At 33.7% G+C, this 24,309-nt stretch overlaps 2 protein-coding genes across 5 annotated transcripts in view; one reads left to right on the plus strand and one right to left on the minus strand.

Moving 5' to 3' along the window:
* The window catches only part of itgb3bp (integrin subunit beta 3 binding protein), a 53,472-nt gene that overhangs the window by 18,175 nt on the left and 10,988 nt on the right, over positions 1-24,309 (plus strand). The gene's annotated exons all lie outside the window — the stretch shown is intronic.
* On the minus strand, positions 714-22,731 carry alg6 (ALG6 alpha-1,3-glucosyltransferase). Of its 4 annotated transcripts, none has more exons than XM_073952834.1 (15): positions 22,544-22,731; positions 22,180-22,264; positions 21,631-21,720; positions 21,450-21,538; positions 20,813-20,895; positions 20,667-20,731; positions 20,376-20,561; positions 20,060-20,096; positions 16,252-16,387; positions 11,383-11,468; positions 9,877-9,961; positions 9,716-9,786; positions 7,515-7,583; positions 3,923-4,118; positions 714-1,231 (listed from the first exon to the last, which is right to left on the minus strand). In XM_073952834.1, exons 7-15 carry the CDS (start codon positions 20,383-20,385, stop codon positions 1,034-1,036), a joined length of 888 nt encoding a protein of 295 aa, XP_073808935.1. In that variant the 5' UTR covers positions 20,386-20,561; positions 20,667-20,731; positions 20,813-20,895; positions 21,450-21,538; positions 21,631-21,720; positions 22,180-22,264; positions 22,544-22,731; the 3' UTR covers positions 714-1,033.

The raw sequence follows: 24,309 nt of genomic DNA on the forward strand, positions 1-24,309 counted from the left end.
TTTTTATCACTATCAGTCAAAAGTTTGTGGTCAGGATATTTTTAAAATGTTTTAAAAGAAGCTTATCCTGTTCACCAAGGCAGTATTTATTTAATCAAAAATACACTACAAATTGTGACATTTTTTTACACAATAAAATAACTGTTCAAAAGTAGTTTATAATTTAATTTAATAATTTATTCCAGTGATTTTAATTATTATTTTTTAGCTTCGTTACTCCAGTCTTCAGTCACATGATCCTTCAAAAATCACTCTAATATCAACTATTATTATTATTATTATTATTATTTTCATTAATGGCAATAGTAATAAAAGCAATAATAGAAAAATCATTTTTTGAAACTACATACAATAAGTAATAAATAAATATTTAATAAATAGTTAACAATTTAACTTTTTGTTTAACATTTAATAAATGCTGCCTTGATCAACAGAATAATTTTATTTCAATTATTAAATAAAACTTTTATTTAAAAACAACTTTTGACCAGTATTGTATATTAAATAGCAATTTGGCGACTATAATATTTGTATACTGAACAAATAGATGGGTGTTTTGAGTAAAACATGTTTAGTTTTATTCTGTACTGATGACATTTCCGTCTAATTTAAAACAGAAATGGCATTTAGAGCATTGCTTTTGCATGAAAAAGATGCGTTCAGCTTTAAAAGAATGTTCATTGTTGGGCAATTACAAAAAAATCTGGAAGACATTTTAATTTGATACAAAACCATTTAATGACGTATCAAAATTGTTCCTGAAAATAATGGCCTGACACCTTGGTCACTTACACAAAACCAATACCCCACTAACTCATTTGGTCACTAAAGGCATGTAAGTGAGAGACTTCCTGGCAAAATTGTATCCCCCTTCACTGGACTCACTCTTCCCAATTCAAACAAGTTTCCTAAACCTCATTAGAGGGAAACTGAAATTTCCCAAACTATTCCCCCTGTTCTATTCAAACCAAAGCGATTGTCCTCCTCTCCCTTCTCCATCATTTTGGCCAGTTTCAACATGTCAAGGCACGTTTCAGTTAGTTTTCTTCTGATTCTTTCTTCTCTGTGGCTCCATCAGCTGGACTAGGTTAAAATAAATTACGAAGCCCAGAAAGTGTAGGAAGGAGAAGATAGAGACCAGCACCGGAAACAGATCTGGCAACTTGGCCGGAGGCTCCAACCAAACACTCGTAATGCTCAAAGCAGCCATGGCCACCAGTGACAACCAGAACTGTAAAAACACAAAGTAAACATAAGCCAATATTAAATATATAGTGATAAAGAACTTATGCACTTATAATACCATGAATACATTTTATACTTTTAAAGTGCTTTTTAAGAAAATCTACATTGTATTTTCTGTGATTTTCCCAAAATACCAAAAATACTTTGAGACTTAATTGGCTGTCGTAATAGTTCAAACATTCATGTTAATCTGGCCTGCTAAATACTGAAATATTGATTGATTGAAATTCTGTGACTATTTTTACTATTTTAACACTGTGCAATAAGGCTCCAATAGGAAACATTAGTTAATTTAACCAAATTAACAAATTAATTTAAGAAATAAATTTAACTTACAATGAAAACTACAAAAGCTTTTCATAATCTTAAGTAATGTTAGTTTCTTAGTTGATGTCTAAGAACATGTTGAAATTGTAGTCGTAATCTGATTTCAAGACATATTATATTTGATTTCATGGGGTTAGGTTAGGGACAAAGTACATCCATGAGGTTGTTATCGCAGAATAAAGCCCAACAGGCTTATTGGCATTGTTGTTGTATAAGACTGGAGGGATTTATTCTGTGAAAACAACCTTCCTGGATGTACTTTATGCCACTTATTACACGGCTACTTGCCACAAAACATAAAAATTAGACAAACTAATATGGCTCAGAAAAATGTTTAATTAATTAAATTAAACACAAAGCTGCACTGCAAAAGATGCTTCTCTTACTTACATTTTTTTGTCTCGTTTCTAGCCTAAATATCTAAAAATAATTTTTTAAATCAGGAACCATTTTTTTAAACAAGCAAAATTATTGTCTTGTTTTAAGATATAGTATAATAAGATACGGGCAACTCGGTGGCTCAGTGGTCGCATCAAAGCAGGAAAGTCACTGGTTTGAGTCTCTGCTGGGTCAGTTGGCATTTCTGTGTGGAGTTTGCATGTGCTCCCTCTGTTCGTGTGGGTTTCCTCCAGGTGCTCCAGTTTCCCCCACAAGTCCAAAAACATGCGCTAAATTGTCTGTAGTGCATGTGTGTGTATGGATGTTTCCCAGTACTGGGTTGCAGCTGAAAGGGCATCCTCTGTGTAAAACATAGCTGGATAAGTTGACGGTTTATTCAGCTGTGGAGACCCCTGATGAATAAAGGCACTAAGCCGGAGGAAAATATATAGTATAAGATATAGTATAGGATTTGCTTGTTTTAAGGAAAAACTCAGTAATTTTGGCATATTATATCTTAAAACAAGAAAATATTTTTTGCTGGTCCAGAAAATGCTTCTTGATTTAGGAATTTTAACATATTTGGACTAGAAACAAGACAAAATGTAAGTAAGAAAAGCATTTTTTGCAGTGTGACGAAAATGAAAATGGCTCAATGAAGAATAGACTAACCTACATATTATTTATTTACAAGACGGTGCCAAACAGTCTAAAACATGGCTTGATAGACATGCAGATACATATGAATATAGATGCAAGAATTTGGATGGGAACACAGGCCTGTTTACTGATGGCAAATAAGATTTAAATTTACCGGATGAGCCCGTGTTATTCAGCTGTTGTGTTCTCGTGAAATTACATACCTTGGAAAGTCATGACTGACCAATAAGAATCGAGTATTTAAGAGAGCCATGTAATAACAACAACTAATTAAATTCTGTTGTTAATTTTAACTAATGAATCTGGCTATTTCTCACTCTTGGTTTTAATCCATTAACCAACGTTTAGTAAAAATTTTATTGTAAAATGTTACTTATTTAAGTTTGCTTAAAATATTTGTTTACTCTGAAAATGTATACACAATAAAGCAATACACCAAGTATTCTTTAGTTATTACTCCTGTTAAAATAACAAATAATTGGTAATAATTTAGTTTAGGTCACAATTCACTGTATTATCAAACTATTAACAAACCTTACCAGCTTAATAAACTATTAAATACATTTTTGTTAATATTTAGTAGGGTAGAAGTTGAGTTTAGGATTAGGGATGAGGAATAACATTATACTTTAAAATCTACTAATGAACAGTTAATATCTTAATTATAGCCAGGTAATAAGCCAGTAGTTATTAGCATGAATTGTGTTACCGTAACTTTTTTGCAGCTTAGGTCAATATCATGATAATATCATATACCATGATAAAAGCTTCAGCAATTAACCGCGACAACAACATTTGACAGTTATTAGCCTAACACAAAGTGAACAACACTTGTCAAGAAGCATCATGATGTTAGTCCCAATCAGTCGCTGCAACAGCACGACACAGATCCTTGTAACTTGATGTTTATTTTCCAGCCTTTTTCGGGACAGTGAGTCGAGGTATAAACATTAACATGTCTATTTACGACAGATGGAGTGAAGGATCAGTGGAAGTGCTGGTGTGAGCAACACGAGCCCCCAATGAAACTCGACCACCATCGTAGGGCCCCCTTATTTATGCCTCTTGTGTAAATAAATATATCTAGGCAAACCTGTGTTAATGACTCACGCTACACAAATAGCAAGCATCCTGGTCTCGAACATTCACGCAAGGAGCTGTTGAAACGTTAAGTCTTCAAAAGCGTTGGGGGTCAAGCTAATGGGAATGTTATGGGCCGTTCAGGTGGGCTGGTGCACATAACTGACTTCTTCATAAGCATCGATTTCATTAACGTCAGTGGTAACGGGCCGTGACGTCAGTGTTAACTTACTTTCCATTTAACGATCCGGCTGAGGTTGAGCTTTGGCAGGAAGTGTTGTGTGAGTTTGCGATAGGGGGCGAGCCTGAGCTCTTCATCCGTACTTCTCTCTAAAGCCGAGAGCAGATACAGACTCAGAAAGAGGAACGCCAGTGAGGTCACCACGTACGGCAACAGCAAACCATCCTTTAGCAGCAGGGGCAGCATGCTGCGGAAAACAAAATAAGTGTTACGAACAAACAGAATCCAACATTTGTACAATTATTGATTAGTTGGCCTTGTTTAATCATGAAGGGCTTGTCTCTTGGAAAAGGACTAAAGTGTGTAAAATGGTTCCCAACATTGGTCTAAATTTGGAAATGGATAAGTCGGCTGCTTTACTAATGAAAGAAACAAATAATGGCCATCTTGTTCCAATTGTGACAATTCAGACTTGATTTCCTTTACAATAATTGTGTGTCATTCTACAACAGACTCACATCACAGAAGTGAATGTCATTCACTATGTACTGCATTTTAAAATGACAGCCTACAGGAGGACACCTGCTCGGTATTACGATTTGCTTTCAATTTACTCAATATTTTGTCATTCTGACTAAAATTCATTTTAAACTGATACTTTTTCTTTGAGTTTTTTCTGATCTCTAAGATGGATGAAATAGCAGTTGTATTGTACATATACTGACAGCTATTGGTGTGGAGCTGGATGCCATGACTAGGCCCACACGGAATTTTTGCAGAATTCCACAGATTTCTGCAGATTTTTAGCCCATTATTAATTATGTTTATTTACTTGAGTAAATGTGTAAATCTGAATTTATTCAGTTTTTATTGAGTAATTTATTACATTTTATTTCATATATTAAGGTTTTAGTTATGATACTCCGCTGGATACTCCCAAAATAGTTCCGCAGAAATCCGCAGATTTTTACCAAAATTCTCCGCAGAAATACCAAAACACGTCCGCAGATTCCGTCTGGCCCTAGCCATGACTAACTAATTGTGTGTAAATAAATGGGTGATTAAGATAAAGTGCACAGTTGTCCGCCTGTGCCATAATTTTAAAATGGCAGCCATAATTTGCTGTCACCCATGATTCATTTATTGTGCTAATAAATCTATTTTTATTCATTTTAGACAAAAAGATTTGGTGGGGGGGGGGTAATTTCAGTCAATACAATACAGTCTTTCGTGAACTACAACATTAATTATTTTATATATTAATTGAAAAGTTTCAACATTTAATAAAAACCATGTGAAAATCATTCTACCAGATAATATTGATGATTTAGGCAAGTAAAAAAAAGTTTGACAAGTAGTTCAGTAGTAGTTTTAAAAAGCAATTAATTACTAATTAGGCGTCACGGTGGTGCAGTGGCTAAGATGATCACCTCACAGCAAGAAGGTTGCTAGTTTGAGCCCCAGCTGGGTCAGTTGGCATTTTTGTGTGGAGTTTGTTAGCGTGGGTTTTCTCCGGGTGCTTTACCCCAGTCAAAAGACATGTGGTATAGGTGAATTAAATGAGCTAAATTGGCCGTAGTGTATGAGTGTGAATGCAAGAGTGTATGGGTGTTTCCCAGTGTTGGGTTGTGGCTGGAATGGCATCTGTGTAAAACATACGCTGAATAAGTTGGCGGTTCATTCCGCTGTGGCGACCCGCTGATTAATAAAGGGACTAAGCCAAAAAGAAAACGAATGAATGAATAATTACATCACTAAAATTGTATTTAAATTATGTTTTTCTAAATATGTTGTCTTAAAAATAACTTAATTTACTTCATACTTCAAATCCACATAATCCTTTTAGTTGCATTTGCTTTATGGTAGGTTATTTTTGTGACTACTTAACTAAAATGCATGTATTATTTCTCCATTCATGGCTCGCCATTGGGTTTTAGTTTCACTGAGTAACAATAAGTACTACTGTTTTTATTATTAATAATTTTAATTCATTTTTGTTTTTTAATTTTAAATTTTAATTTAATTTTAAATTTAAATTTAATCTAATGTTTTAATTTTAGCTTCAGTCAAGATTTTAGCTATTTGGTTGCCATTTTATTCATTTTTTATACGAGTGTATAGTATTTACTCAATTTTAGTTTAGTTTTAAGGTTTATTAAGTTAAATTTTTAAACTTTAGAAGTGAAAAATCGTGTGAGAGCTATTTTTGGCTATTTATTTACAGACATGTTTATAGTGAGTAAAAAGTACATTGAACTCATCATTTGAGTTAAAGTAAAATCTCAAGTGGTTTCTAGTTACAAAAAAAAAACCCCACATAAATCTCTACACAGACAATAGAAACTAAAGTCTTAATTCTTTATATTTGAAAAACAGAGCCTTTTAGTTTTGTTTTAAAACCATTAGCACTTAAATTTGAAACAATATATGTATCAAAACAGAAAAAAATATGCTAAAATTTAAATAACAAAAATATGTTTGTACATTTAATTTGCTTTTTTGAATGTAAACATCATAATATTATAACCAAATTCTCAGTAAATTGTTTTCTTGAGCATACAGTTGTCGAATGTTCTTCTATAAATGTTGGAAAATAGTTTTTCAGCAAAATATATAATACTCTTCTCCTCTGAATTGATTTATATAGAACTGTTAAAATAATATCAGAAGTAATTTTAGGTCAATTTTAAATGACCTAAAATTAAAAGTAATCCCTTGCTTTACTTACGCCCAAAACAGATAATAACATTAAAAAAAATACTCCACTATTTTATAGATTAAATTAAGAAGGATCAAAATTTCACAGAAACCACATGAAAACTATTTTACCTGATAATAAGAATACACCACTATAAAACTGTTTTATTATAATCATGATTTTCAATCAAATTTTCAGAATGCAAGTTTTCTTCATCATCACTGAAAAGGTTACCATTTCCCCCAAATAAACTTATCAGACATGCAAGTAAACTTTCAGCTAACTAGTTCAACAGTTTCCATAGCCATTTTTCTAAAAAACAACAACATGTCCACCATCCCCGTCGCAAATAATACTTCCATTGAGGCCGTGTTGACGAAATAAAACAATCTTTGTGTTAGCAGAACAGGTCATGACGCAGAAACAACAATACAAGCTGTGAATTTTGATGCCACCGCATTTCCCTATAATTCACAGAAAGTCTGCAAATTAACATTGTATGTTTGGCCCACAGACAACTAAGCCAATGCATTGTCTCTGTACACTCTTGTGGATGTTTCCCCCCTAACAGTGCGACAATTACTCAATCACAGAATATAATCCAGTTATCTACCATAACAAAGAACATCATGTCTTCAGCTAAAAACATAAATATGGTTCATTAAAACTGTTTTGTGCAAGCCTGCCGAGAATGCCGGGTTGTGTTTACACAAAGAGGTCTTAGTTTAATGGTATGTGGACTATTTCATGTAATCCAGTGATATCCTTACACTAAACCATGCACACAACAATTAGCACGGACAGCTGGGACTCCCCCATCGGCTACTTCTCTTCTTCTCGCTCTTTAGTCATCTGCTGACTTTGTTTCGTTCTTATCCATGGGGATTCACTTATTTATAGTACTGTGATTTTAAACTTAGCAACACATACTCCTTAGTTTCTTACCTGAAAGTTGATGTTAGCAGAAACCAAACAGCGATGAGAGGCATTTCGTTGATGACAAGGCAAACTGGCCTGTAAAACACATATTTGACTTTTAAGACTATATTTACTACATTGCAGATATGTTTCTATGATGCCAAAGCTATAATTATGCAGTCGAGAGGGCAAGGATTGGGTATCAGTGTCACTGTTACTTCCTCGGTCAGCAAACTTCTAACACCCAATAGAGAGTCGTAATTCAGAAACATTCCTTACTGATTGGCTACACATGCAGGATACAATGACAATTCAGATACATTGCTAGATGGTGAATCGTTGCATCATCACGTTATAGATTCAGGAAAATATTGATAAAAAAAACATGCAAAAATGCTGGTCGGAATTACTGTAAGCAATTGCTTACTTTTGCTTTATGGTAGGTTATTTTTGTGACTACTAAGCTAAAATGCATTAACATAATTAATTAATGTCTCAGTATTGGGTTTTAATTTCACTGAGTAACTATAGGTACTACAGTTTTTTATTATTAATAATTTGAATTTATTTTTAGATTTCTGTTTTAATTTGAGCATCAGTCGAGATTTTAGTTAATTTGTAGCTAAATTTATTCTTTTTCTTACATGTCTATATACATTTTATTCAATTTTATTTTAGTTTTAAGTGATTATTCATTTTGGGATGTAGTACATTTATCACTTGAGATATGAAAACAATTGTGAAAGCTATTTTTGGCTGATTTATTTACAGACATGTTTATATTAAGTAAAAAAACTTATATTAAGTAAAAGTACATTACAAACTTATATAGTTATTATAGTTATACTAAATAATAATAAAATAAGAATAATTTCACCAACTTAGTGATGGGTTAAAGAAAGTTTGTTATAAACTGAAAAAATTGGAACCAAAGAAATAAATGATGTTATTAAATGGCACAATTCACCACATAATGTAGTTACAGTACTCAAAATAACTGAGTACACCCCATTTTGAAAATGAATATTTTTATCTGTTTTTCCGTGAATATAGGCAATGTTTTGGTGCATTCAAACAAAACAGATTTATTAAACAGATATATTTATTAAAATAATATTTTAGTCACCAAACATATTTAGAAATTGAAAGATAATACAATTAAATTCAGGCAAAACATTGCAAAACAAATACAATAAAAATGAAAACCTTCAAAATAAAAAATAAAAAAATACTAAATTTTTTTTTTTTTTTTTGCTTCTCTTGATTCTTCCTCTTGCTAAAATTTGTACTTTTAGTGTTTTTCTATCACATATATGTTTGGGTGTTCTAGTTTTTGGACCGTTATCATAAGTTATTTTGTTTTGTACTGATTTGGTCAGATTTGGCTTCAGTACTGACTAATCTAATGTATGCACAAATATAATACTGTATACTGTAGCTTCCTATTAAAATTATGAATTTAAAAGAGACATTTGTGAGGGGTCTATTATATATGCTGAGCATTGTATATTCTGTAGGCTGTTTTTACACAATGATATAGCCAAAAAAACAAAACGTTTTTGGCTTGCATTTTCAAAAAGTAAAAAAAAAAAAAAAGATCCATGGTTATCAATGAAAACGCCCAAAATCTCTGTATTACGTATACCCAGATAGTATTTGGCATGGTCACTTGTTAGTGAACTGTACCTGCAAGGAATTGACGACATGGCGTCAGTGGTTTGCCACTCGTGTCTATGTATAACTTGCTGTGTGTGTAAAATGTGTCGCTGCTTTTGGTTGTAATGTGAAGTAAAAATACTGTTTGCTGATGAAGCATTAGGGAACACTTGGGCAACAACACTACCACATACGTACACCGCCATTGTTGTGTGTTTGCCATTGCATGTTAATCTACACTCTACTAAAGAGTTATGGAAATACATGACATCATCGTTTTCTAAGATTTTCATTTTTGGGTGTTTACATGAACACAGAACAGCAAGGTTTTCAAAAACATCCGCTTTGAAACCCAATTTGTTATTTATTTATGCATTTTCAGTCCCAAAAATGATGCTGTTGTGTAAACGCACTAGCAAAACATATAAAAGTTTTCCTGTTTTTGTCTGAAAATATTGGCGTGTATGCAACAATATGCAATATGCATTGGGTCTTAACATTCGTGTAAGTGAAGCAAAAGTACTGTTCACAGCATCAAGATCAAATACTATGAATCATATTCCACTGCTTACAAGGCTGCTAGAAGGATGGATTTCTCGTGGACTTGGAAGGAGAAGAGGAAAAAAGCCAGGGAGGAGTTCACCTACAGTACAAGCAGATCGCCAGAGTCAGTGGTCAAAAATACAAGTTGGTGAACTGTCAAAGATAAATACATATTCATGACACCACCTACCAAAGCCAGCTTGAACTGCCAGAGAGTCGGTTTGGACAGCAGTTTTAGAGACGAAGGCAGGACAAACAACACAGTAAGAGCAAAACTGAGGGAAAAAAAGCCATAATTAAATACATTGATTCAATAATGACAGATTTACTACGCACACAAACAGAGTGGAGAAATACGATCAAGAGTTCCTGTTGCCAAAGGCTGTAATCTATCCCGCGGCGGCTGCCTGATCTTTTTATACATCCTCACAGTCAACAAGAAAGATCCCAGCGTTCAAGAAATGCACGAGATTCAGAGATGGCCTGCTGAGCACACTGACAGAATTACTTGAACTCCTCAATCACCTCTCTCTTGGAAGAAAAGGACCCTATCAGGGGTGGATGACCATAGTGGGACAGGAATCTGGTCCATCATGACTTGCACTGGGCACGTCGCTTAAGTTGTAAATCATTTTGTCAGTACATCATAATATGAGCAAGAATGGATGCATGATATATTGGTCGCCATTTTAGTATTGGCTTATAAGTGTTAGCTTTTAAATATTAGCATTATAGGCCCAAAAATCTGTAAATCTCTAATTGATGGATTATTTCTGCCCGTTGAACCACTTTATGAGTGTTTTGATTGTCATATGGTGTAAACACACACCTTTGAAGAGTTTTTACTAGAGGAAAGACTAGATGTTCACTATAGGAGAGTTTTTCCACAGCAAAACAAAAAAAGGCAACAGAATTGCAAAAACCCAGATGTTTTCTTGCAGTTTCCTTATTTATGCAGGTTTTCAAATAAACAACATTGTCCAATAGTATACAAATAATATCAAAATATATATTTATTAGCCTATATATTGATTATCATCTTCCAAATACAAGTTACAAACCATGATTTCCATATCAGTGCAACCCTAAGAGAAAGGGTTCAGTTTACTTTAGGAGATTTTTAATGATAACATTACCTCAAAGCATAGCTTGAACCACCACTTGCAATAACGTAAATATCTTAAAGGGTTAGTTTTCCTAAAAAGGAAAATTCTGTTATTAATTACTCATCTTTATGTTGTTCCAATCCCAGAACATAAATTAAGATATTTAAGATTACGTTCTATATATTTTTGTAATCTAAAACATTACTAAACGCATGAATATATTTTACAATTGGACACATTTAAAAGAAAAATGTGTAAAACATTTCCAACATGACCGAGTCCTTAATTACGGAGTCTGCATAAATAAACCGAAAAGAGAAATACAGATTGTTCTAAATTATGACGTGACAAGTCAAAGAAATAATCTTGACCAAGCCCTTGCACCTGCAGATTAGTCCACATATCAGTGTCACACAATCTCTCAGATATCATTAACTACCCATAATCCCCTCGTGCCCTCCATTATAATGAGATGCATTTCACAAACTTAGTTAGGGGAATATGCTGAGAGAGATTTCGAGGAGGAGAGACATAGAGAGACAAAGGCAAAAAGAGAAAGGGTGGCGGGTAAATGGATGGTGAAGGATTACCTGAGGAACAGCTGAGTCTCTCTGGACAGCAGGGTCTTGATCTTTATCAGCACATTCAAGCTGCACCATGTGTTTGCCACTTTATCCTGTCAACAAACACATGCTGTCAAAGTCAGTAAACTAATGCGCTCCGGACAGAATCGCACAATGAGAAACTGAGCGCTACACTGTTATGAACAGTTGGTGTCAATTCCATGGTGTCGGTTTGATTTCAGTTAAGGGCTATAGGCTGAACAAAACTTCATCTTTACTAACTTTATGCTTTAATAACTTGTATTGGGGTAAAATAATTACATTTAATTTGGTTGGAGGTCTTTAGATTACAAACATGCAATATTAAGACAACAATTTTAACAATTTAAAGAAATTACAATTTATCAATTAAATATGCTACATAAATATAGTATAGAACAAAAGTTAATTTGAATATTAATAATTAACTCAATGTTCCTAAAATTACAATAAAGAAATGAGAAATGTTTACATGTTTATTTTTTTTTTTTATATCGCAAGCTGTATTAGGCAACAAAATAAAATAAGCAATATGTACTATCACGGGACAATTCCCTATAATGCAGTACTTGTTTTTTTTATTATAGGAAGAAGTTGTAATAGAAAAGGGATTGTTAGTCTTAGACTATAAATTAACTGATGTTGATATAAGAAAATCAGATATTTTGGTAGTATCTACATAATATTACAGTATTCAACATTTGAAATAGATCAATAAATATCGTAAAAAATTTTCCTTAAATTAAGAATCAGGGACGGATTTAATTATTTGAGGGCCCTAAAGCTCTATAATGCACCATTTGTACAATTTTTTTTCTTAAAAAACTCAATCTCCTTTTCTACAATTTATCTCAATGCAAAATAATAATGACATGTAAAGCATCGTGTAAAACATTTTAAATGATTTGTTTTCTTAAAACGAATTTACAACTGAAAATAATTAATGAACTCTTTCGTTTTTTTATTAAATCTTTACAGATTTGATTTCTGGGCTGCTCCATGATTGAGGGTGGGGGACACATTTACACAGATGTAATTGTTACATATAAATGAAATTTTTTATACTCTTACCATACAAACTATAATAGATATATTATACATATGAATATGAACATTTTTTATCCACTTCAAATGTTGACCACTGTAAATAACCTGGTGTTAAAATGACATCAAAAACATGTCAAAATTTTAATCGATTTTATGTCAAAACGTTGACGCCTATTTGACGTCCACACATTGATGCCATTTTGACCACCAAACAAAAAATAGAAATTTAAACTCTATTTTGTTTCCCTAAAATGCAATAGTCAACATTTGAAATAGATTAATAAAAAAAAGGTTTATCCAAATTGTCTTAAGAAAATAATGAATGTTCAATAATTTGACAATTTTCATATAAATTAACTACTCGATATTATCTTCATATTTAAATTTAGCATTAATTTGTATATATCTGGTTTTTATTTTTAGGTTTTGGTCATTGGATGTACATGTAGTATTATATAAAAAAGCAAATAAATATATATATAGCTTTCATTAATTTCTTAATTGAGTTGTTTCTGTAATATTAAAAAAAAAAGATTTTTTTTTATAAAAAAGGCAAAATTACTTTTAAATGATTATTATTCATTTAATTTTTATATTTCAGTAAACTAAAATTCTTAGATTTTTTATATTAACCCATACTTTTATAAGTTTACTTTGTAAAAATATCTGCCAACAATATCAATGTCTACATTTTTGTTCTTCATTTTTCTAAACCTCCAACAATACCCTTTTTGAAAAATGTCCACAAATTGATCATCACACTGACAAAATTAGCCCTGACATATACGGTAAGCGTCTTTAAATGGTATGCTGAGTTTTGAAGGGAAAGCACATAAGTGGCATTACTCAGCGTAATCATTTCCCAACTGAAAGTGCAATAAAAATTCCTGTGGGCATTCTTGGGGTGCACTGGTACAAAGGGCAAGGGTGAAGTATTACACTCCAATTCGTTTTCCTGTCAAGTAACCGTGATGTCAAAAAAAGCTATGCACTTATTTGTAAACTTATAGACAGAGGGTTAAATGACTGTCTTAATGCACACCCAGGACATTTATAACCACCCAGGTTGCGACGACTGGGGTGCACAGAAGACTGAACTGCACTCTTTAGGAAACCGATCCGTTACGAGCGTCCATTGACCTTTCTGCTGGGGTACCGACATGTGATTCCTCAAAGACTGCTGGCCTTTAGCAGTTGTGCAACAACAGAATTAGTAAATGTTATGAAAGTTGCAGCTCAGCTTCTGAGAAACTCTCTGTACAGTGCTAGAAAACACAGCTGCTGTCTTTCACAGTTGTGTGGAGAGAGACCAGTGGACACTACAGCTGAAGACGAGACCACAAAAATGTCTTCGGTGCTTTTTTTCCCCCTCCGTGTAATGAAAGTCCATGTTAGGTCTAGTGTTGAATTTCACTTCATGAGCAGAAAGAACTTGAGTCCTTTTGTGTTCTACGTTGGGGTGTGCAATATTTATTGTCTTATGATAATATGAATTGTAATTTTAATTGCGTCCGAGTTGTAACAGGTCACTGAAAACAAACAAAAACACTTTGAATGCAAGGGCCATATAAATCAAGTGATGATGAAAGACAAAAAAATGCATCGATAGGATCATTTTTATATTTATCTGATGCTTACATAATGTCACATGGTAGCAAGAATGCTGTTTTATTGAATATCAGCAGATTACACTGATACACAAGCACTGTTGAATAGCTAATATTAGATGAATTTCTAAAACAGTTCAAGAAGTTCCTTTTGAGGGAGTTACATTTTAAACAGTCAGGTCTTCATTTTTATCAATGAAAATACCTTCAAACTACCCCAGGGCAAAAGAAGTATGCATCTCAGAGTAACATTGCAGTGTTTTGTTCCTAAAATTGTTGTTTTTGAACAAATCATTTGATTCAATGATCCATTAATAAGAACAGCGCATGTGTCAGAAATCATTGTGCTGTAATTTAAAGCGATAGTTCACCCAAAAATGAATATTTAGTCACTATTTTCTCTCCTTCAAGTGCTTCCAAACCTTTATTTGTTTAATTTTATCTGTTGAAAAAACTAGAATATATTTTGAAGAATGATACAAGCCTTTAACTATCTACTTTCATATTAGGAAATACTTAATAGTTAAGTAAAGGCCGGCTCACACTGTGATTTTATTTATTTATTTTTTTTATAATCCTGAATGATTGTAGCATGTCAGACTGCACAAACATGGCTCCCATGTCACACTGTAAGATCTCAGCTGTTATAAAGTCAGACTGAACGACAATGAAGACGCGGCAAACACGAAAGAAAACGCTCCCGAAGTTTGACGTCACCCACCCATGACACTTTCACTATCCCGCATTCTGAAATTATTCCTCACAGCAAACGTAAACAACCTGTAGCAGCAATTTTGCACACAGCGTGTCTCAATAATAAAACCAGAAAGAAAAAATTTGTTTTGACATTTCCTCGCGGTCATTTGAATTGTCGCATTGTTCTCCTCGTTTGCATGGGTGTCCTGCAGTTACTTCGGTTTCCCCCACAAGTCCAAAGACATGTGGTATAGGTGATTGGGTTAGCTAAATTGTCCGTAGTGTATGTGTGTGTGAGTGAGAGTGAATGGGTGCTTTCCAGTGATGGGTTGCAGCTGAAAGGGCATCCGCTGCATAAAACATGCTGGATAAGTTGGCGGTTCATTCCGCTGTAGCTGAAAAGAATGTTTGGCAAATATCTCAGACCCGCAGTTTTACACACAAACACACACACCACCACGCACATAAAAAGCCACAGATTTGGAATGAAAAGACAAAAGTAAATAAACACAGAACTGTAGATTTTTACATTTCAAGCTAAACAGCACTGCTATATCTATCTATCCCCTAAATACCGGCCAGCTTTACCATCCTCTGATGTACACATGATAGCTTGAGCCAAGACTCGCTTTAGCGCTTCCTCCGTCACAAATGCTCAAGGCTCTAGGTTAGAATTTCTCACACCTTGTGTATTATGTTAGCCTCATGTCAGGCAAACGCATGATATATTCCGGGCCCTGAGCCCTGCAGAATTTTCAATTACTTCTCACAACACAGCTACTCTGACAACAGGCTTTTTTGGGTACATTTCAAAAGCAAGCCGCAGTAAATCTACACCCTGTATTTTGATATTGACTTACAAAAGAGATTAGACGTGGCTTTAGACAATGAACTGAACACAGCTCCGGTTTTCCAATAAACTCAATGCGAGACCTTTGTTTACTAATCAGATCTAAAGGATAAATCCCACTCTAGACATGAGGGGTCTTATTGAGGTAATCTACAAATATAGATCGATTGTGAATTAAGATTGTGTCATCTGTTTTTGCATTAGTATCACTGATCCAGAACACTGTTTATATCTACGTGAGTCAGGCAATAGTGTATTTATGCATTCATGGAGTAAAAAATGTAATGCATGTGGATAAGGATTTCAAGGGCATTTCCAAGTTGACCCTGAAATTTATAACAGGGAAGCACAGAGCCAAACAAGCATCGTGTAGTAATGATGTCTTGAAAACCTACTTCTTAAGCAGTAAATATGTCTGATTTACATATTTTACATATTTTTACACGTTTTGCTAAAGCAAAGTTTAAAGCTTGGTGCCCAATTGTGTAATACTGCTCTGCCTGATCAAATAGTAATCATTTATTTCTCAATTTTCATCATCTGCAAGTTAATTTGTTATGCAAGCTTGGCTCAAATCATTTTAAAATGCTGTTTGTAGGCTGTTTTGATTTTGTGCTCTGATGTTTTAAGATGAAGCAAATAGTTTCTAAGAATTACCTCAAACAGGCCCCGACCAACAGGAAAAAGGCGATGAAGAACTTGCAAAGGTTGTTTGGGGTCTGACAAAAAGGGCATCCAACAAAGGGCAAAGGTCACCAGTACAGTCAGTGAGATCTTGACCAAATGAAAAAATCTGGGTACACACACACACACACACAAAAAACATTTTATTTTACTTAATTTTGATGAAAATAAATACATTAAATATTAAAATAGTCACATAAAATACATTTGAAAAAATTCATCCTGCCATGACCTTGTCTTTTGTGCTATAACGTTGAATTAAATTAGCTGTTTTATTTTAATGTTTTTAAAAAACATGTTTATGATTATTATTTTTGGATAACCAATACAATAAACTTGGTTGTCTGTGTCCGTTTCCTAATTTTTTTATTGTCTAGCAATAACACTGCCAGATAATTTGCACCAGAGACTTAATTTAAATCACTCCATTTCTTGGAAATGTTGTGCAATTCTAAGTATGCTTCACAAATTTTATTTTTTTAACTTCCCAGGTTCTGCAGGTTGCAACATCCTAAAATTTGATTGCCAATCTTGAGCCAATTGTAATGGTTTGTTGTTTTGGTTCAATTGACACTTCGTTAAGCCACACCCAAGAAACAACACCCACCAATCGTGGCTTAGCAACCGTAGCTATGCGCAGGGGCTCTGTCAAGCTTTCGAGCGAGGGAAATAGACCAAAGCATTGTGCAAATCTGATACTCGGTATCCTTAAAGTTTAGATGGGGTAGTGGAATTTTTTCCCTTTTCAAAACCAAAAACCCAAGGGGAGAAGTACCAGTGTGGATCAAGCTGTGTGAGAGGCGCTAAAGGAGCCAATTTAAGTTGGTTTTGTTTTGATATTCCTGACATTCAGTGATAGACCGACAGCAATAACTCACACACCCCTTACCCTAAACAGATCTAAACTGTGTTTTCTTCAAAAATAAAAAGCAGGTTTTTTCACATATGTCTTTTTTCCCCCTCGATATAATGAGCACTGCTCCGTTTAAGCCTTCACCATAGTAACTTAGTCATACAAATAGCGAATAGGTCATGAGTTATTGATCCAGAAAATAGAAATGTGCGAATCTGTTACTAATTTTACTGAACTTCATATTTTCATCTGTTTCAAGCTATGAATTACAAATTAACAGAACAAAACCGAGATATGATCACAAACTGACCACTTGCGATCAATATACTTTACCAGCAGCTGTTTTTCATTCATTTATAAAGAGCACACAAACAAACTGATAGTAATAGATGACGTACTGTACATTGTTATGGGTCAATGATGCTACTATTCAGCACAACTCCATCAGTTTCCCCTTCCGGTCATTCTTTCTATGAATGAATTATGTAGAAGCACTGTCCATGAGTGTTTCCTCATGGGTTATTAACGCTGCATATTGTATTGCATAACAATAGTCTATCAGACTTTATGGCTAAAATAGAGAAATCACAGTTTCATTTGTTATTATTAGATTATTTTTAAATTTCAACTCTCTTCCTGCTGAGCATGAGCTAAGCTGTTAAATGGTCAGTGTATGAGGCGGCTAGGCTAAGCTAGCTTCAATTTTGATTGTTTTATTCTCTAATCGGTTGCCTATTATGTGGTGAATATACCCCTGTAATGCATACTGCAGTCCTTTTTTGTCTGGCTTTCTCGGATATCTCAGCTGTTCGCCAAAAATGACTAGTTATATACCTGGCAATGTCTGACACTGGTGCATACACATTGTAAAAGCCATGCCCGGCACGAAAGCTTGACATGCGTAGCAACAGTAACTAAGAAGGGCAGGTTGGAGGGAGGGCGGCTTAGCGAAGGGTCAATTTGGAATTTACCCAACCCTGAGTGGCCTGAGTGAGAGACTCATTCCTTCTTCTCCATATACACCAGACAATTTTCTACAAACAATCCATTACATGGACTCAAATAAATAAAAAATTAATAAACTGCTGAACTAACTAGGGTATCTACATGTTCTGCCACTCTTTGCCATCTTTATCTCTCTCTGATAGTAATAACCGAAAATTATTACAAAGGCAGTACAGAAGCTCAGTGGTTAGCACTGTCGCCTCACAGCATGAAGGTCACTGATTCAAGTCCCAGCTGGACCAGATGGCATTTCGGTGTGGAGTTTGCATGTTCCCCTCATGCTTGTGTCAGTTTCTCTCCGGTTTCCCCCACAGTCCAAAGACATGCACTCTAAGTGAATTGGGTAAACAAAATTGGCTGTAGTGCATGTGTGAATTCAAGAGTGTTTGGATGTTTCCCAGTGCTGGGTTGTGGCTGTAAGGGTATCCGCTGCATAAAACATATGCCAGAATAGTTGGTGGTTCATTCCTTTGTCGTGACCCCTGATAAATAAGGGACTAAGCCAAAGGAAAAATTAATAAATAAATATTAGAAAAAATATATACTACTGCTATACTAACTATGGCATGTTGCTTTTCTCTGTTCTCTCTGATTTGAAACACTTCTTTTATTCTTATTTGTAAATTGCTTTGGATAAATGCATCTGCTAAAGGAGTGAATGACAATGTAAAAGTAGGTCATAAATCAGGTCTCCTGACTTCATGAGTAGAGGCAAGAGTTTAGTCAGTCTGCTGTACAGTACAGAAGCCGCTAACGCCTCTCAGCTGTAGATATACAGTTGCACACTCAGGCATAGCAGGGAGGGTCAGGCATGGCCAGAGAGTCATCTGGACATGTCTCTTCCCAGGCAAACTAATCCACAAATGCATTTGCCTCCAAATGTCCTTGGTACATTGTTACTAAATCAACAAATGCAAGACAGCAAAAAGCGGAGCGCTTGCACTGACAATAGGTGCAAGGCCTGGTGTAAAATGCAACAAAATAATGCACTTGAATAATAAAAGATACTTTTGTAGTGCAGAACAATAGATATCAACTGTTTGTTGTATTGTCATTATTTAACACAAATCAGGCAGATAGACAAATGACACTATCAACTGCACTGTACCCTTAACTTGATTATTAGGTATACAAACATATTTTTTTATACATTTTCCAGAATAACAATGGGCAGTTTTCCATTAAGGGGGCTTTTCAATAATTCACATTTCTTAGATTTAAATAAAAAAAAAAATAATCAAAAAAACTTATTATTCCTTTGATAATATTAATAAAAAAACATTGCTTAATGATGCAAGACAAGACACTGTTAGCTTATCAACTAGCCTGCAAATGCATAATTAAAGGGTTAATTCACCCCAAAAATGAAAATTATTGTTATTAATTACTGTTTAATACAATAATTGGTAATTATTTGCAAATTTTGTGTTCTGAAGATGATCATGAAGATAAGTAATTAATAATGCAATTTAATTTTAGATGAGAACATCATTATAATTTTTGGGCCAACTATCTCTTTATTAGAATAAGTGATGTTTAAGTGAATAAAATGCAGTAAGATTAGATAAACATTTCATTTCATTTTCAATTTTGGCAGATATTTTGCAAACAGCATTTTATAATGAAATTGTTAATATGGTTTTCATTTTAATTTCTAATGTTTATTTGATTTATTTACAATTGGCAGGAATTACCTTTCATATTTTCTTCCAAGAAGTTATCTAAATATTTGTGTGTTGAAACAGAATGAGAAAAGACAGGTCTATATTGCAGTTCTATGTATGTTTCTCTTCCAAGGTCTCTGCACCAGGTCTGTCTTAATTACCTTGTATAGAATTGTCTTGAGGTCAGAGTTAATTACATTTACTCTATTTTAATATATAATTTAAAGGAAGAATGCACCCAAAAACAAAATGTACTCACAGTTTAGGAGGGTCCAAGCCTTTGTGTGTTTCTTTTTCTGTTGAGTGCAAAACAAGATATTTTAAAGAATGTTGACAAGCAGAAGTCACTGAAATCCATAGAAGGGGGAAATACTATGGAAGTCAATGGCTACTGGTTTCCAACATTCATTATTAAAATATCTTCTTTTTTGTTCAACAGAAGACAGGAAGTTATATAATTTTGGCACAATGTGATTGTAATTGATGACAGCATGTTAATTTTTGAGCGGACTGTTCCTTTAAATCAATATTCAATAAAAAAATCCAGTGTTCATTCAAAAAACCAAGAAACTCACCCTTGTCCATTTAAGCCGTGTTTGACACATTTTCCCAGGAGGTAACAAAAGAAAGGCAGCGCATGGTACAATTCCATTTGCTTGTAATTGAGAGCCAAGACAAAGGCCACAGAACCAAACAGGTCCCAGCCCAAACCAAGTCCTAAAACCCCCCACAGAGCCAGACCCAGGCTCACACCGTTATATCTGAACATGACGTTAAAGACTAGACAAGTGCTGTTCTTGACATGATTGCGAATAGATGAAATTAAATACAAAAAATGTCGATGAAAACACACAGGTAAAGGATACTGAAAATGACCATAGTCTATCAGCATAAGTCCTGGATACATAAGGATGCAGAAAGCTGTGGCAACCTATGAGAACAAATGGTATATTTTTTTACCAAATCAAATCATAATTTAATAATGAATACCAATTCATAATTATGTAGTTACCTTTTGTTTAGGAGATCCATCACAAAAATAGAAGCAGTAGAGCAAAACTGCTGGAATGTAGATCAAAGCATCTGCAAAAAGCACTAATGAAGATGATGAAGATTAATATACACAAAATATTATTATTGTTATTATGCTGTGTTCACAATGAAATCTATAATGTTATCTAAATTAAATTCAACCATTTATTGATTTTTAACTCGGTAAAGCACAATATGGTTATAGCGTTCACTTTAAGATGTCATGAGAAAAACTCAATTTCTTAATTTAAATAAATGTATAAATATATTTATGATATTTGAAATACTTTTTACATACACATTTTTATATATTATACACAGCCTAAACTTTGCAGCTATTAACAGTTTAAACAACTACATTAACAAACATGTAAATACAGCAAAATCTGATCACATTTTTAAAACACTGTATATTTTGGGAAGTAGGATTCAGAATGTCTTTAATTTTTATATGTATATATTGGTTACGCGAATGTTAATGAAGCATTATTGCCCCTGTGCCTTTACTAAAAGGTTATTTAAAACATGAAAGTGTGTAAAGCAAGTTCAGTTAAGTAAATGTAGACACTATTGACTAAGATTACTTACTTAAATTATGAATTTTTGACAATACCTACCCGTTGCCCTCATGAACAACTTGTGAGAGTGGCTTTCATAGCCTCGGGATGCATGCAACTCCACCCATTCAGGATTGAACAGCTTTGCTCTATAAAAATATACACCACACAGAGAAAAACCTAAATCACCATCACCAGGCCACTGCTTTATTTGGAGTATACTAGAGAAAATGACACTTACATATATGCACATGCCAAACTGTGATAGGCTGTTAGAGGAGGGTAATCAAGACCCCAGTAATTCAAGTCATTATTTGTAGTGTTGAAGTACCTTTTTTTTTTTTGGGAAAAAGAAGAAAAAAAGACTGTCAGGCCACCACATTCATAAATGCAGGCAGTCTTATAAATAGAATACAATGATATCATTTTTTTTTTTTTTTTTGAGCAAGTTAACAAAAATAGCTTTAACAGCGTTTGTTTATTTTATCATTGAGAAATGAAGTTGGTTTTATATTTGAACACTCGGACCTGTCCCTAATATTATATTTTGAGAAAAGTATTATTTGAGAATTCTAAATAGGGATATCATATTAGCAGCCAAAGACCAAAGTATAAAATTGTTCAGAGTCAGTTAAATAACGTTAATGTTGTTCTAAAGTCGTCGATGCTATTTCTGACCGAATTTTCTATGTAACGTTAGTATGATACTATATAGACCGTCTTACAAGTTGTCAATGAACGACTGTGCGAATATAAAACCAACTGTACCTCAATAAAATGAGAGACTAACCATTCATGAACGGGTAGATTGTAAGTCAATTCTTGCCAGTGTCTTTGCGCTTCGTAATCCCCAAACATTGGCGGCTTACCTGCACCTATTGCAGAACATGACATTTAGTTAACATGAATATACTAGTTTGATTTAATATTTTACACAATATTTTAATAATTTAACATAATAGTTTGATTTATTAATTACATCTTTCGTAAATAAACGGGTATAAACTCCGACGAATAATGTTTATTCTACATAATATTGCATCTTCATCCTGTTTCTTTACAGGTAACAATAAATAGTTTTCACAACATCCGCCACTGACTGACGTGTCATCACTGTTCATCACGTAGAAACCGGTGGCTTATTGAAAACCAACCTGAGTAAGAGTGAAAAGACACTGCCCATCTCGACGTTAAACCCAGCAAGACGCAAAGAGAAATAAGGCTCCAGTTCTCCATGTCTGGTAGCCTTCAAGACCTTTGATTTAAAACTCATAAATCTGTAACATCTCTCATGCTTTCATGCAGAGCCGCAGCAGCTGAAATTCACTTCCTGAAACATTGCGTCCGCGGAGTGGCGCCTCGTGATGACATCAGACGTTAGCACGGCGGTTGAATTGATTGATTCAGGCTCAGTGTTTTGTGATTAGATGCATCACTGTGTTTGAGTAGCAATTTTGAACAATGGTATAATCGAAACATGAAAATGTTGCTATAATACGTCATTCTGAGTCCAAACGAACACCGAAGTTCAGTAAGCAAAGGTTTTGCCAGATTATATCCTGAATGGGATGCTATAAAGGGCTTACTTATGGACCATCACAAGGTAAATACGCTAATGAACTGCGTTTTGACTAACGTTAATTATGAATTATTTAAAAACTGTTTAATTCGTTCAAATATAGCACCGTATAAAACCCACTATCATTCACCATATAAATTCAACTTTGGAGGTAACTTCTTAAATTTTTCCAATAACAAGCTGTTTTTCATTTATAAATAATTGTTGTTGTTTTATATAAATGCATTTAATATAAAACTTAAAACAAACTTTTAGTAGCGGCAGCGGTGGCCGTTGAATGAACTGCAGCCAGAAAACTATTGCTAGTTATTCTGAGGGATGTAGTGGACATTTTTATCACCTGTTTCTAAATGATCTGTCTCTGTTCACAGAAATTACAGGAAGAAATATATTTCAAATGTATTTAAAACATATTGTTACAAAAATGGGCAAAAAAATAAGAAATAGTAAGAAAATTACAAAAACATTTTCTAAATTACAGTTTATATTTGGAAAAAGCATTAACAATATTTGCAATTGGCTAATGATTAATGAAATATCAGCCTAAGATTGGCAGAAAAATATTTTTGGCTTGTTGTTGTATAGCTGTGCATATTACTCTAAATGCAATTCTTCTAAATAATATTTTATTATAAATAATGGATAATTATATTATTTTATTAATGTTTGTACACTGAAATAGATTTAGAAATATAAATAATAAAATTGACTTTTGATTTCAAAAATATTTATTTATTGAGTCTAAGTTGCAAAATATATTTAGTATGTTGTTAAATTGTATTTTAGCAGGATTTGTTTTACAATATTCAAGGGTTAAAACATTTAGACACCTGCTGAGAGGTAAAAGAGGTGCCGCTGGCATGTCTCCCAAGAACAGAAAACAACATAAGTCACAGCGCTGAGAAAACATAGAAAGCATCTAATATGGAAATGTTTGCACAACCTCTGCAATCATGTCAATGTGAAGTAATTACAATTACACTGTACAATGCCAGTATTACTGAATTCTTTATATTTGCACGACATGTTGTAGTTATAATACATATTGCTTTTTTCAGTATTAAATAAAGCCATTGTACAAAAAATGGAATTCATGTGCAAGAGGGAACAGCGGCATAAAGAGGGAGCATGCATAAACATTAGATCCTTTTGATATTCCAGGCATTAAAGAAAAAAAAAGAAAATAAAGTTAGATTAGACACAGTTTAAAAAATGGAAAACTAGTTTTTTTGTTAGTTTATTATACCTTTGGCCTGTTTATAAATTGCCTGTTCATTTACTTAAATCAACTGATTCAGTAGCATCATTCACATTCATTCATTGAGTCCCAGATGTGATTTG

The sequence above is a fragment of the Danio rerio genome, chromosome 6, assembly GCF_049306965.1.
Source record: "Danio rerio strain Tuebingen ecotype United States chromosome 6, GRCz12tu, whole genome shotgun sequence".
Taxonomy (NCBI): Eukaryota; Metazoa; Chordata; class Actinopteri; order Cypriniformes; family Danionidae; genus Danio; species Danio rerio.